We start from the raw sequence: 15,955 nt of genomic DNA on the forward strand, positions 1-15,955 counted from the left end.
AGCCAAAGGCTGTCTGGGCATGCTGGGAGTTGCAGTTTTGAAACTCTCAGAGGCAGCAGTGAGATCGCTTTACGGCAATCTCACTGCTGCCAATGAAGATGCCGCACTGCTGCTGCAAACTCACCTCCGGGACGCAGCGCAGCCGAGACCGCATGGAGGACGCCGGGACCGCCGCGACCGCTCGGGACACCGCTCGGACGGGTAAGTGACGCCGGGGGACGGGTCAGGGACACTTAGCAGAGCGGTGTGTGTCCCGATCCCCGTGATCGGAACTCACACACCGCGCTGCTAAGTATTTTCATAGCGAAACGCTGCTAACAGCTGGTCAGATTTGACCAGCTGATAGCAGCGATCGCTGGGGGGGGTGGGGGATGAAACCCCCCGTGGTCGCATGGTAAGATGGCTGGCTATCAGTGATAGCCACCATCTTTCCGGGCGCTGCGGGATGCCGCGAGTAACGGCAGTAATGTTCATGACGTACCTGTATGTCATGGGTCGGGAACACCTTGCCACCCATGACGTACAGGTATGTCATAGGTCGGGAAGGGGTTAAGAGGTTAATGATGAGCAAATTTTAGAAAAATGCAATTCTACCAATTAGCATAATTTTGAGAAAAAAATTGGTTCTGTCCAAGTTTTTTTTGCAGCAAATCTCTATTAAAAACAGCTATTTCTGGCCTACAGAGAGCCTCAATAGGGGTATAGCACACTTTGCTTTGCGGTAACATGCATAGGGTGTGTGCTGGGTTAGTAAATAATAATGTTATTCAGTAGGACATGCAGATTAGAGGCATCACTATTAGAATCACTGTCGCAGAATGACACAATGAAAGAGCCTGGAGGTGGCATCAGTATGAGGAGACCATATACTGGCTGAATGACACAGTGTGGAGGTGGCGGCAGCATGAGGACACATATAGTGGCTAAATGACACAGCGTGGAGGTGGCAGCAACATGAGGAGACCATATAATGCCTGAATGACACAATGTGGAGGTGGCGGCAGCATGAGGAGACCATAGAGGGGCTGAATGACAAAACCTGGAGATGGCAACAGCCTGACGAGACCATAGGGCCTCACAATTGAAAAGATTAAAGATATTTTTTAACGTTTAAATTGAAGATTTCAAATACATGAACCTAAAAAGTTTTATTTAACTTTTAACTCCCTGCCTCCATCTCCACTGCATACTGGCATGGTGTGTCTGGGTCCTCTGCCTTGCCTTCCTCATAGCCCTCTAGCTCCTCTTGCTGCTCCTGCTCTTCTCTCCTGTCAGATGACTAGAAAAACCGCCCATTTGGGGAAACCTAAACTGTGCTCCACTGTGCCCCTCCTCCTCCTCCAGTTCAGCCCACACTGGGCTCATGTGGCCGTTAGATGTAGGCGCCACGTCTCCAGTGCCCTGACCAGCCATCAGTTCCAACACGTGTTGTAGGTAATGAAGCAATGGAATGACATTGTTCATCCCGCAATCCTGGCGACTGACTAATAATGTGGCTTCCTCAAAGGGCCTGAGCAAACGGCAGGTGTCACATATGAGCTGCCACTGGTTGACATTGAAGTTACACAGGGGAGTACTACTATCCACTTGGATCATCAAGAAATCGGTGATGGCTTTTCTCTGTTCATATAGACGGTCCAACATTTGGAGGGTGGAATTCTGACGTGTGGAAACGTCGCAAATCCGACTATGTTGGGGGATGCCGTTCTGATGCTGCAGCTTTAGGAGGGGGTGCTTTGCAGTGTACAAGTGGCTGAATTGCATGCAAAGTTTCCTTCCCATTGTTAGGATGTCTTGCAGATGGGGGGGAAACGTCAGGAACCGCTTGGCAACCAGATTGAACACGTGTGCCATGCAGGGCGCATGGCTCAGGCTTCCTTGTCACAGCGCAGACAAGATGTTCTTCCCATTGTCAGTCATCAATCTCACCATGGTTCCCATTTCCAGTTTTAGTGGTGTAAGCCATGATTCGATTTCTTGATGAATGACTTTCAGCAGTTCCTCTTCTGTGTGACTCCATTTGCCAAGGCAAACCATGTGAAGAACAGAGTGACACTGCAGTGCCCTGCACACATGGTATGCTGGAGGGGCACTGAGACTTGTCCGTGCAGTGGAGGCCGAGGACACGGTGGAGGATGAGGAGGCGGAGTCGCACACTGTCACAGAACCAACAGCCTGAGAATGTGGAGGCGGAAGCGGCGTGACCTGTCCAAGTTGCTGTTGTGGCTGTGCAGGAACCACATTCACCCAGTGGGCCGTAAGGGACATGTATTGTCCCTGACCATAGTTACAGCTCCACATGTCAGCGCTGCCATGCACTTTGGTACACACCGACAGGCTCAAGGACTGGCCTACCTTCTGTTCAACAAAATTGTGCAGGGCTGGTACTGCCTTTTTTTCGCAAAGAAATGACGGCTTGGGACTCTCCACCTCGGCTCAGCACAAGCCATCAGTTGTCTGAAAAGTGCAGAGTCCACCCCTTGAAAAGGGAGGGACTGCAGCACCAGCAACTTTGACAGGAGCCCATTCAGCTTCTGCGCTGTTGGATGAGTGGCCACATACTGTTGTCTCTTGGACATGGCTTCACCAATGGATTGCTGGCGGAATGACTGACTCGAAGTAGAAGGAGAAGGAGCATCTGCAGCGAGATAAGATGGGTATGACACACAGCTCCCTTCAGCTGAGGTGGTGGAGCCTTGGCAGGCTGAAACAGGAAGTGGCGTGCAATTGGGTGATGCAGCAGGCTGGACCACTACATCGGAGCCACGGTTCTCCCAGGACGCTTTATGGTGATGCTCCATATGTTGACACAGGGCCGTGGTGCCAACATTGGACCCTGGCCACGCTTCACCTTCTGACGACACATCTTGCATGTGGCCATGTTAACCTCCTCCAGATGCTTGATGAAAAACTGCCACACTGCTGAGTGACTGATTTTCCCACCAACATTCTGCACTGATTGACTGCTACTGCCGCCGACTCCAGGAACCCCTGTTCCACCACCTCTCGGGAAGGTAGGTTGCCATAAAGAAGGTGGTCTACCCAGGGCACATTTGCATCCAGACTTTCCACTTCTGCTACCGTGCTGACTACCAACCATGCTACCACCTTGCTGGCTCAGCTGCTGCCTCATGGGAAACTTGAAACCCTCTTCTCCTGATGATGATGAAGCTCCTTCTGCGCCTGGCTCCCAAGTGCAATCGGCTTCATCATCACCGAGTTGTGTCTGTATGTCACTGATATCCTCCTCAGGTTCCTCAACAGTGTCTGTTTCAGGAGCCTGAATGCTCGTAACTCCACCTCCCACCCTGGTAAGTAGCTGCTGACTGTCCTCTAGTAGATCGTCCTCACTAAATAGTGGAGCTGAACCCACAGCATAAGATACTTCTGTGGGGGAGGGAACAGAATAGGACAGAGGCAATGGGAGGATAGGGACTGCTCCCGGGCCATGCCAACTGAGGGTTTTGTCTGAGGAACCTACCGACTGTTGACTGGGGGTGTCAGATGTCACTTGTGATGAAGTGGATGATCGTGTTAACCAATGAATGATGAAAGATAGGTTGCTGGTCGAGATACGACCGCTAGCTGATACCGGGAGCTCCTGCTGCCACTTGCTCCTCGCCTGCTCGGACCTCTGCCTGCACCTGATGAAATTGGGCCTCAGTCACTCCTCTGTGCACGTCCTGGCACTCCTCTGCCTGACATAATTAGTGGGTATATGATGGGAGGACAGTACGCTCCACTATTCTTAAAACAGTATTTGTCTACAACACCAGCATGTGTGTACTTTTGGCTGGCCTTTCACAGTAACTAGGCCCTTAAGACTATAACAGGAACAAAATGGTACACCACTTAGAATTGCATACGTGATATGCACTTATGAGGGAAGTACAATGCGCTCCAGCATGCTTAAAACAATATTTGTCTATAACACCAGCAAGTGTGTACTTTTTCATGGCCTTTCACTGTAACTAGGACCTTAAGACTTTAACAGGAAAAAATGGTACACCACTTAGATGTACGTACATGGTATACACTTATGAGAGGAGTACAATGCGCTCCACCATGCTTAAAACAGTATTTGTCTGGGGAATAAGCAGATGTGTACATTGGGCTGGCCTTTCACAGTAACTAGGCCCTTAGGACTATAACAGCAACAAAATGGTACACCACTTAGATTTGCGTACGTGGTATGCACTTATGAGGGGAGTAAAATATGCTCCAGTACGCTTAAAACAGTATGTGTCTACAACATCAGCAGGTGTGTACTTTTGGCTGGCCTTTCACAGCAACTAGGACCCTATGACTATAACAGGAACAAAATGGTACACTACTTAGATGAACGTACGTGGTATGCGCTCCACTACGCTTAAAACAGTCTTTGTCTATAACACCAGCAGGTGTGCACTTTTGCCTGGCCTTTCACAGTAATTAGGCCCTTAAGACTTTAACAGGAATAAAATGGTACACCACTTAGATGTACGTACATGGTATGCACTTATGAGGAGAGTACAATGCTCTCCACCATGCTTAAAACAGTATTTGTCTAGAACAAAATGGTACACCACTTAGATGTATGTACGTGGTACGCACATTTGAGGGGAGTACAAAGCGCTCTACTACGCTTAAAACAGTATTTGTCTACAACACCAGCAGGTGTGTACTTTTGGCTGGCCTTTCACAGTAACTAGGCCCTTAGGACTATAACAGGAACAAAATGGTACACCACTTAGAATTGGGTACATGGTATGCACTTATGAGGGGAGTACATTATGCTCCAGTACGCTTAAAACAGTATTTGTCTACAACACCAGCTGGTGAGTACTTTTGGCTGGCCTTTCACAGTAACTAGGACCTTAGGACTATAACAGGAACAAAATTGTACACTACTTAGATGAACGTACCTGGTATGCACTTATGAGGGGAGTACAATACGCTCCACTATGCTTAAAACAGTATTTGTCTATAACACCAGCAGGTATGCTCTTTTGCCTGACCTTTCAAAGTAACTAGGACCTTAAGACTTTAACCGGAAAAAAATGGTACACCACTTAGAATTGCATATGTGGTATGCACGTATGAGGGGAGTCCAATGTGCTCCACTACACTTAAAACAGTATTTGTCTATGACACCAGCAGGTGTGCACTTTTGCCTGGCCTTTCAGAGTAACTAGGACCTTAAGACTTTAACACGAAACATGGTACACCACTTAGATGTACGTACGTGGTATGCACTTATGAGGGGAGTATAATGCGCTCCACCAAGCTTAAAACAGTATTTGTCTAGAACAGCAGCAGGTGTGTACTTTTGGCTGGCTTTTCACAGTAACTAGGCCCTTAGGACTATAACAGGTACAAAATGGTACACCACTTAGATGTATGTACATGGTATGCACTTATGAGGGGAGTACAATGCGCTTCACTACACTTAAAACAGTATTTGTCTAGAACAGCAGCAGGTGTGTACTTTTGGCTGGCCTTTCACAGTAACTAGGCCCTTAAGACTTTAACAAGCACAAAATGGTACACCACCCGTGAACGCATAGGTTACACTTAATAGAGGACAATATGCTCGGCTACTCAACTAGTATTAGGCACTAAGAACAGGTGATTGTGGCTTTTAGTGCTCTGCTCACCCTAATTGGTTGGCAACTATAAGCTTTTCAGGTGTTGCACACACCAGTGCTGCAGCACACAGTCACTGTGTACTGCACCCATAATTGCCCTTTCTCTCTCAGTCTCTCTCCTTTCCCTATTAATGCTTCTATGCTGGATTTGGGCTTGAGAAGAATCGCTGCTGTAGTACACCCACAATAGCACTTTCTCTCTAAATCTCTCTCCTTTCCCTGTCAGTGCTTCTAGGCTGGATTTTGGGCTTGAGGTGAATCGCTGCTGTAAAAAAAAATTCGGTGCAACACACACTGCTCTCTGTCCATCTCTCTCTGCAATACAACACTGATGTGAGTGGCCGCAAGATGACTGCCGATTATATAGGGCTGTGACACCACAGGGGTGGCTGGCTGCTGATAGGCTGCATGCTGCATGTGATTCAGCGTCATCCCGCCTACCCTTGTTCCTGCCTTCCCAGCATTCCTTTCCCCATGCCCTGACTTGATGAACAGCCATCTTAGATGCCCTGGAGCCTGGACCTCACTAAATGGAGTTTAACCCTTAAGGACCAGGCCATTTTACACCTTAAGGACCAGAGCGTTTTTTGCACATCTGACCACTGTCACTTTAAACATTAATAACTCTGGAATGCTTTTAGTTCTCATTCTGATTCCGAGATTGTTTTTTCGTGACATATTCTACTTTAACATAGTGGTAAAATTTTGTGGTAACTTGCATCCTTTCTTGGTGAAAAATCCCAAAATTTGATGAAAAATATGAAAATTTAGCATTTTTCTAACTTTGAAGCTCTCTGCTTGTAAGGAAAATGGATATTCCAAATAAAAAAATGTTTTAATTCACAGATACAATATGTCTACTTTATGTTTGCATCATAAAATTGACGATATTTTACTTTTGGAAGACACCAGAAGACTTCAAAGTTCAGCAGCAATTTTCCAATTTTTCACATTTTCAAACTCACTATTTTTCAGGGACCAGTTCAGGTTTGAAGTGGATTTGAAGGGTCTTCATATTAGAAATACCCCACAAATGACCCCATTATAAAAACTTCACCCCCTAAAGTATTCATAATGACATTCAGTCAGCATTTTAACCCTTTAGGTGTTTCACAGGAATAGCAGCAAAGTGAAGGAGAAAATTCACAATCTTCATTTTTTACACTCGCATGTTCTTTTAGACCCAATTTTTGAATTTTTACAAGGGGTAAAAGGAGAAAATTTATACTTATGTTTGTAGCCCAATTTCTCTCGAGTAAGTAGATACCTCTTATGTCTATGTAAATTGTTCGGCGGGCGAAGTAGAGGGCTCAGAATTGAAGGAGCGACAAGGGGATTTTGGAGAGTACGTTTTTCTGAAATGGTTTTTGGGGGGCTTGTTGCATTTAGGAAGCCCCTATGGTGCCAGAACAGCAAGAAAAAAACAACATGCCATACCATTTTGGAAACTAGACCCCTTGAGGAACATAACAAGGAATTAAGTGAGCCTTAATACCCCACAGGTGTTTCCCGACTTTTGCATACCGTATATACTCGAGTATAAGCCGAGTTTTTCAGCACGATTTTTCGTGCTGAAAACATCCCCCTCGGCTTATACTCGAGTGAACTCTCCACCCGCAGTGGTCTTCAACCTGCAGACCTCCAGAGGTTTTAAAACTACAACTCCCAGCAAGCCCGGGCAGCCATTGAAGACTGTTGAAGACCACTGCGGCCTTCGACATCATCCAGCCCCCTCTCACCCCCTTTAGTTCTGTACAGTACTCGCCTCCGCTCGGTGCTGGTCCGGTGCTGCAGGACTGTCCAGTGGGGAGGTCGTCCCGTGGGATAGTGGTTCCCTGCTGCTATCTTCACCGAGGAGGCCTCTTCTAAGCGCTTCGGGCTCGGCCCCAGAATAGTCACGTTGCCTTGACGACGTACTTCATTACCAACGTACTTCTGCGTCATCGTCAAGGCAACGCCTCTATTCTGGGCCCGAAGCGCTTAGAAGAGGCGCCCCCGGTGAAGATAGCAGCCCGGAACCACTATCCCACGGGACGACCTCCCCACCGGACAGTCCTGCAGCACCTGACCAGCGCCGAGCGGAGGCGAGTACTGTACAGAACTAAAGGGGTGAGGGGGGCTGGATGATGTCGAAGGCCGCAGTGGTCTTCAACCTGCGGACCTCCAGAGGTTTCAAAAATACAACTCCCAGCAAGTCCGGACAGCCAATGGCTGCCCGGGCTTGCTGGGAGTTGTAGTTTTGAAACCTCTGGAGGTCCGCAGGTTGAAGACCACTGAGGGTGGATGATAAGAGGATGATGAAGGGGGGGTGTGGGATGATGACAAGGGGATGATGAAGGGGGGTGGGGATGATGACAAGGGGATGATGAAGGGGGGGGTGTGGGATGATGACAAGGGGATGATGAAGGGGGGTGGGGATGATGGCAAGGGGATGATGAAGGGGGGTGGGATGATGACAAGGGGATGATGACAGGTGATGATGATGAGGGTCTGGATGATGACAGGGTGATGATGATGAGGATGTTAATGATGGGGGTCTGGATGATGACAGGGGGGGATGATGTATTTCCCACCCTAGGCTTATACTCGAGTCAATAACTTTTCCTGGGATTTTGGGTTGAAATTAGGGGCCTCGGCTTATACTCGGGTCGGCTTATACTCGAGTATATACGGTATGTTAAAAAAAAATTTTTTCACTAAAATGTGTGTTTCCCCCCAAATTTCACATTTTTGCAAGGGTTAAAAGCAGAAAATACCCCCCAAAATTTGTAACCCCATCTCTTCTGAGTATGGAGGTACTCCATAAGTTTACCTGAAGTGCACTACAGGCGAACTACACTGCTCAGAAGAGAAGGAGTCATATTTGGCTTTTTGAGAGCAAATTTTGCACGGGGGGCATGTCGCATTTAGGAAGCCCCTATGGTTCCAGAACAGCAAAAAAAAAAAAAAAAAACACATGGCATACCATTTTGGAAACTAGACCCCTTGAGGAACGTAACAAGGAATAAAGTGAGCCTTAATACCCCACAGGGGTTTCACGACTTTTGCATATGTTAAAAAAAAAAAAAGTTTTTTTCACTAAAATGTGTGCTTCCCCTCCAAATTTCACATTTTTGCAAGGGTTAATAGCAGAAAAGACCCCCCAAAATTTGTAACCCCATCTCTTCTGAGTATGGAAATACCCCATGTGTGGACGTCAAGTGCTCTGCTAGCGCAATACAATGCTCAGAAGAGAAGGAGCGCCATTGAGCTTTTGGGAAAAAAATTGTTTGGAATGGAAGTCAGGGGCCATGTGCGTTTACAAAGCCCCTCGTGGTGCCAGAACAGTGGACCCCCCACATGTGACCCTATTTTGGAAACTACACTCCTCACAGAATTTAATAAGGGGTGCAGTGAGTATTTACACCCCATTGGCGTTTGACAGATCTTTGGAACAGTGGGCTGTGCAAATGAAAAATTTATTTTTTCATTTTCACGGACCACTGTTCCAAAAATCTGTCAGACACCTGTGGGGTGTAAATGCTCACTGTACCCCTTATTACATTACGTGAGGGGTGTAGTTTCCAAAATGGGGTCACATGTGGGTATTTTTTTTTTTGCGTTTATGTCAGAACCGTTGCAAAATCAGCCACCCCTGTGCAAATCACCAATTTAGGCCTCAAATGTACATAGTGCGCTCTCACTCCTGAGCCTTGTGGTGCGACCGCAGAGCATTTTACGCCTACATATGGGGTATTTCTGTACTCAGGAGAAATTGCGTTACAAATTTTGGGGGTCTTTTTTTCCTTTTAACGCTTGTGAAAATAAAAAGTATAGGGCAACACCAGCATGTTAGTGTAAATTATTATTTTTTTTTTACACTAACAAGCTGGTGTAGCCCCAACTTTTCCTTTTCATAAGGGGTAAAAGGAGAAAAAGCCCGCCAAAATTTGTAGTGCAATTTCTCGAGTACGGAGATACCCCATATGTGGCCCTAAACTGTTTCCTTGAAATACGACAGGGCTCCGAAGTGAGAGAGCTCCATGCGCATTCGAGGAATAAATTAGGGATTGCATAGGGTGGACATAGGGGTATTCTACCCCAGTGATTCCCAAACAGGGTGCCTCCAGCTGTTGCTAAATTCCGAGCATGCCTGGACAGTCAGTGGCTGTCCGTAAATGCTGGGAGTTGTTGTTTTGCAACAGCTGGAGGCTCCGTTTTGGAAACACTGCCATACAATACGGTTTAAATTTTTATTGGGGGGGGGACAGTGTAAGGGGTGTATATGTAGTGTTTTACTCTTTATTATGTGTTAGTGTAGTGTTTTTAGGGTACATTCGCACTGGCATGTTAGGGTGAGTTTCCCGCTAGGAGTTTGAGCTGCGGCGAAAAATTTGCCGCAGCCCAAACTTGAAGCCGGAAACTTACTGTAAACCTACCTCTGTGAATGTACCCTGCACGTTCACATGGGGGGGCAAACCTCCAGCTGTTTCAAAACTACAACTCCCAGCATGTACTGACAGACCATGCATGCTGGGAGTTCTACTTTTGCAACAGCTGGAGACGCACTGGTTGGAAAACCTTCAGTTAGGTTCTGTTACCTAACTCAGTATTTTCCAACCAGTCTGCCTCCAGCTGTTGCAAAACTACAACTCCCAGCATGTACTGATCGCCGAAGGGCATGCTGGGAGATGTAGTTGTGTAATAGCTGGAGGTACGCAACTAACACTCCCAGCGTGCCGAGACAGCTGATTGCTGTTTGGACATGCTGGGATTTGCAGTTTTGCAACATCTGGAGGGCTACAGTTTTAGAGAACACTGCAAAGTGATCTCCAAACTGTGGTCCTCCAGCTGTTGAAAAACTACAATTCCCAGCATGCCCTGACAGCAAACAGTTGTTTGGGCATGCTAGGAGTTGTAGTTTTGCAAGGTCTGGAGGGCTACAGTTTAGGGACCACTATATAGTGATCTCAAACTGTAGCCCTCCAGCTGTTGCAAAACTACATATTCCAGCATGCCCAAACAGCTGTCTGGGCATGCTGGGAGTTGTAGTTTTGCAACATCTGGAGGGCTTCAGTTAGAGACCACTGTATAATGGTCTCAAACTGTACCCTCCAGATGTTGCTAGGCAACTCACCAGCTTCCGTCGGATCCAGCCGCACGTCATCGCCGCCCGCCGATCTCTGTCGCCCGCAGCCTCTGTCGCCCGCCCGGATCGGTAAGTGGATCTTCGGCACCGGTCCCCGTCATTTCCCCGTCCTGCCCCACCTATTGTGGAAGGGCAGAACGGGGAAAATTAAAGTTAACCCCCCGCCCCCGATATGCTATTGGTGGTCGCGTCTAGACCACCAATAGCAGGGATAGGAGGGGTAGCACCCGTGCCACCTCCCTCCTATCGCTTCAGGGGGATCCTGGGTGTTTTAGACACCCGCGATCCCCTTTACATTCCGGGTCACCAGGTCACTATAGACCCGTAATGACCCGGAATCGCGCAAATCGCAAGTGTGAATTCACTTGTGATTTGCCGCGATCGCCGACATGGGGGGGGTCTGATGACCCCCCTGGGCATTTGCACGGGATGACTGCTGAATGATTTCAGCAGGCATCCCGGTCCGGTCCCCGCCCGGCGGGGACCAGAACTGCCCATGACGTAACTGTACGTCCTTGGTCCTTAAGACCCAGGGTGCTGAGACGTAACGTTACGTCATGGGTCCTGTAGGGGTTAAAGGGGTATTCCGGTGGAAACCAACTGGTGCCAGAAAGTTAAACAGATTTGTAAATTACCGTATTTATCGGCGTATAACACGCACTTTTTAGGCTAAAATTTTTAGCCTAAAGTCTGTGTGCGTGTCATACGCCGATACACCCCCAGGAAAGGCAGGGGGAGAGAGGCCGTCGATGCTCGCTTCTCTCCCCCTGCCTTTCCTGGGGTCTAGAGCACTGCTGTCGGCCCTTCTCACCCCCTGGCTATCGGCGCCGCTGCCCGTTCTGTCCCCCTGACTATCGGTGCCGGTGCCGATAGCCAGGGGGAGAGAAGCGGCGCCGACAGCCAGGGGGAGAGAAGGGGCAGTGGCACCCATTGCCGGCGCCGCTGCCCCGTTTCCTCCCCCCATCCCCGGTGGCATAATTACCTGAGTCGGGTCCGCGCTGCTGCAGGCCTCCGGCGTGCGTCCCCGGCGTCGTTGCTATGCGCTGAACGGCGCGGCGCATGACGTCAGTGCGCCGTGCCGTGCATAGCAACGACGCAGGGGACGCACGCCGGAGGCCTGCAGCAGCGCGGACCCGACTCAGGTAATTATGCCACCGGGGATGGGGGGAGGCAACGGGGCAGCGGCGCCGGCAATGGGTGCCGCTGCCCCTTCTCTCCCCCTCGCTGTCGGCGCCGCTTCTCTCCCCCTGCCTATCGGCGCCGGCACCGATAGTCAGGGGGACAGAACGGGCAGCGGCGCCGATAGCCAGGGGGTGAGAAGGGCCGACAGCAGCGCTCTAGACCCCAGGAAAGGCAGGGGGAGAGAAGCGGGCAGCGACGGCCTCTCTCCCCCTGCCTTTCCTGGGGGTATATCGGGGTATACACGCGCACACACGCACCCTCCTTTTACCATGGATATTTGGGTAAAAAACTTTTTTTACCCAAATATCCTTGGTAAAATGAGGGTGCGTGTTATAGGCCGGTGCGTGGTATCGCCCGATAAATACGGTACTTCTATTAAAAAATCTTAATCCTTCCAGTACTTATTAGCTGCTGAATACTACAGAGGAAATTCTTTTCTTTTTGGAACACAGAGCTCTCTGCTGAATCCCGAGCACAGTGCTCTCTGCTGACATTTCTGTCCATTTTAAGATCCGTCCAGAGTAGAAGAAAATCCCCATAGCAAACATATGTTGCTCTGGACAGTTCCTAAAATGGACAGACATGTCAGCAGAGAGCACTGTGCTCGCAATATCAGCAGAGAGGTCTGTGTTCCAAAAAGTAAAGAATTACCTCTGTAGTATTCAGCAGCTAATATGTACTGGAAGGATTAATATGTTTTAATAGAAGTAATTTACAAATCTGTTTAACTTTCTGGCACCAGTTGATTAAAAAAAAAAAAGTTTTCTACCCGAGTACCCCTTTAATGAAGCGATACGTGCGATCAAATTGCGGCGATATTCGCCTTCGTTGCAAAGCAAATTCATAATGAATTTGGATTCGTCAAATTCGATTCGCTCATCCTTACCACCAATAACTGGTCCTACAGATGATATCAATAAAGAGATTGGCCACCACAGTCATATGTCAAGAAGACACGTCATCAATGTAGAGTAAAGAACAAAGATCAGCGGGGGCTACAGAACTGGACTACTTTGTATTGTTATCTATATTTAATTACAGAAGAAAACTTGGGGTTGAAAAACAACTTATTCCCTTTAAACACATAAAACACAAATAAGTATATCCCACATAAAGAAAAAAAAATGCTGAGAACAAAAAAAGATTAGAAAATAACACTGGAGTTACAATAAGAGAACATATACTTTACATTGGCATTATTCTGACATCTTACAACACCCTGAATGTAAGCTTATTAAATTGTGCTTTTTTGGTGCAATATTGTCTTTGACAGCTTAATGTACCTTTATTGTCAAAACCCTTATCGGACTTTTAAATAAATTTCTTCCATAAAACAGAGAAAAAAAGCCTGTCAGCCTGTTCCCAGCAGTGGATTTCTTTATATATAGGGCCTGTATGTAATTGGTGATTTGAAAGAAAAGGCCAATAAAAAAAAAGGTGGTGGAAAATGATTCTGTCATCCAATATTGAAGTCTACAGATAAGACATTTCATTAAAGAGTTTCCTTTGCCTTCCTAAGAATGGAAGGTCAAAACTGTTACAGGCAACAATGAATCATATTTTCGAGAGTAGAACACAGTTGAAGTAATTACATGGATGGATATTTCAATGAGCAGCGCCCTTGGCTGACAGACAACCCATTGGGACCACTTCTGTAGCTCAACAGAATACATCACACAGGAGTTTATTTGTTCTAGAAAACAACTGAAAAAGATCAAACAGACCTTTGGAAACAAATATTGTTGTGGCTTTCTGTCTGATGCTCAGACTATTTTCTCTAAACTTCAGCTCGGATCAACTTACAGGTATAACTTGGGCCCCAATGCAAAATCCACAAGAAGCCCCTCACCTACCCAAAGTAATTTATAATATTGGTTTTCTTATGTGACCAAAAGGCTATTGGACCGCTTTGGGCACCAGAGACCAAATATGATTGCTACCTCTGCAACCCCTAAAGCTACGCCACTGGCTTGGATAAAGAACAAAATTCAGTGCAGCTTTTTTCGGCCTCTATAATACTACATAACGTAACATGATATGAATAAACTCACTTGGATAGTCTTTTGGATGTGACTTCTCTGACCAGTTTCCATAAAAAGTTAATCTGTATTTAGCAGTTCCACATGCACAACATTCTGGGATCGCCTTCTCGCTTCCAGTATCGTGTGATGCATCTGAAAAAAAAAATGAAAAAACAAAATTAAGTATGTGCTATGGTTATTGAATGAAGGGACATTTTTAAGTAATTCTATCACCAGAAATACCTTATCACTGCCTTGTTCCTGCTCATGTTGATGGCCAAATAAATAGACCCATAGAAGCTGAGCCGATTTTGTTTTAGATAAACCAGCTTTGTGTTTTCCATCAACTCTTAACGGGGTACTTCGCCCCTAGACATCTTATCCCCTATCCAAAGGATAGCGGTAGGACCACAGTGATCTTGGCTGCGGCACCCCAGACATCTGTTGCCCGTAGCGAACTTCGCTCCGTGCCGAATGACTGGCAATGCAGGGTGGAGGCTTGTTACGTCACGGTCACACCCTGCTCGTGATATCATGGCCATGCCCCCTAAATGTAAGTCTATGGGATGGGGAGCAATGGCCCACACTCCTCCTCCCATAGACTTGTATTGAAGGGGCGTGGCCCTTATGTCACGAGCCTCCGGCACTGCACCCAACACTCTAACTGAATGCCGGGTGCAGCAGGGAGATTGCGGGGGTCCCCCCGTGACCCCCTGTGATCAGACATCTTATTCCCTATCCTTTGAATAGGGGATAAAATGTCTAGGGGCAAAGTACACCTTTAATTGGATTGCCTTAGTTCACTGTGTAGTAGTGGCACTGATTTACTGCAGCTCAGCTCCATTCAAGTCACTGGGACCTAAGCTAAAGTAAACAGTAACCAGACTAGAACAGACAGCCGGGGAATGCCACCATATTTAATTGGTTACAATGCAATTTTAGTTCTTTATTCCTATGGAAGCAGAATGGTATGGAGATTTAGTTTCAGACAAGGCTTCATGGGGAAGTAACTATGCAAATGAGCTCTTAACCAGAAGGAAGTAGAAGATCATTTCAAGCTATGTCAAGGGTCAATAACATCATACTACTGTATACCATAACATTTCTAGTCTTGCTTTAGTTTGTTAGATTTCAACAGTTTTAAAGGAAAGTGTAATTGGAAGTTGTAATGTAACACCAGAAGACCATGTATGATGTTTTGTATGATATACCTACTATATAATAAACACATTTGATAATAGTTTTGGAAAATTTACACAAAAACTTAATTTTGGGAAAAATTTACAAAATAGCCAAATTCGAAATTTCTAAACATATTCAGTACAACCCATGACTAACAAGGCACAAATAAGGCCACCTCATGGTTGTCATACATGTGTTCCATAAATCATACCACAACTTTATGAGAATTTAAACTAAAATATGTATGTTTAAAAATGTGCAAGTAATATATCCTCACCTTGCTCACACATTCGTTTTGTAAGTGATCCTTCATCTTGGAAGTAAATAATCTTCTTCTGTACAATGCTTGCTCTACAAGTAAAAGAGAAACACTTAATGAACAAGAGGACAAATTAAACAATAGTGGGTACATATTTCATCACTGGTTACATTAAATATGACTGCATACATCTTTTTACATTGTTCACCACATTGATCCATTGGATTCCAGTGACTGGGATAGAGAGGGATTATGGAAGACAGGGGGACTTAAAAACTGTACTGTTAAGAGAACTTACCGTATATACTCGAGTATAAGCCGACCCGAATATAAGCCGAGGCCCCTAATTTCACCCCAAAAACCCAGGAAAAGTTATTGACTGGACTATAAGCCTAGGGTGGGAAATACATCATTCCCCCATGTCATCATCCCCCCTGTCATCAGCCAGACCCCCATCATTAACACCCCCGTCATCATCACCCCTGTCATCATCACCCCCGTCATCATCCCCCCTTTCATCATCACCGCCTGTCAATCCCTTCATCAATGGTCTTCA

The 15,955-nt window shown here is 46.7% G+C and overlaps 1 protein-coding gene across 1 annotated transcript in view; it reads right to left on the minus strand.

Annotated features, from left to right (window-relative positions):
• SPON1 (spondin 1) overlaps nt 1-15,955 on the minus strand; it is a 415,570-nt gene that overhangs the window by 220,306 nt on the left and 179,309 nt on the right. Inside the window, exons 4-5 of the mRNA XM_056526599.1 lie at nt 15,418-15,491; nt 13,989-14,111 (exon numbers count right to left, since the gene is read on the minus strand). Of these exons, the coding sequence (XP_056382574.1) occupies nt 13,989-14,111; nt 15,418-15,491 (197 nt within the window). The remainder of the gene's footprint in view (nt 1-13,988; nt 14,112-15,417; nt 15,492-15,955) is intronic.

This window comes from Hyla sarda, chromosome 6, assembly GCF_029499605.1.
Source record: "Hyla sarda isolate aHylSar1 chromosome 6, aHylSar1.hap1, whole genome shotgun sequence".
In the NCBI taxonomy this organism is placed as follows: Eukaryota; Metazoa; Chordata; class Amphibia; order Anura; family Hylidae; genus Hyla; species Hyla sarda.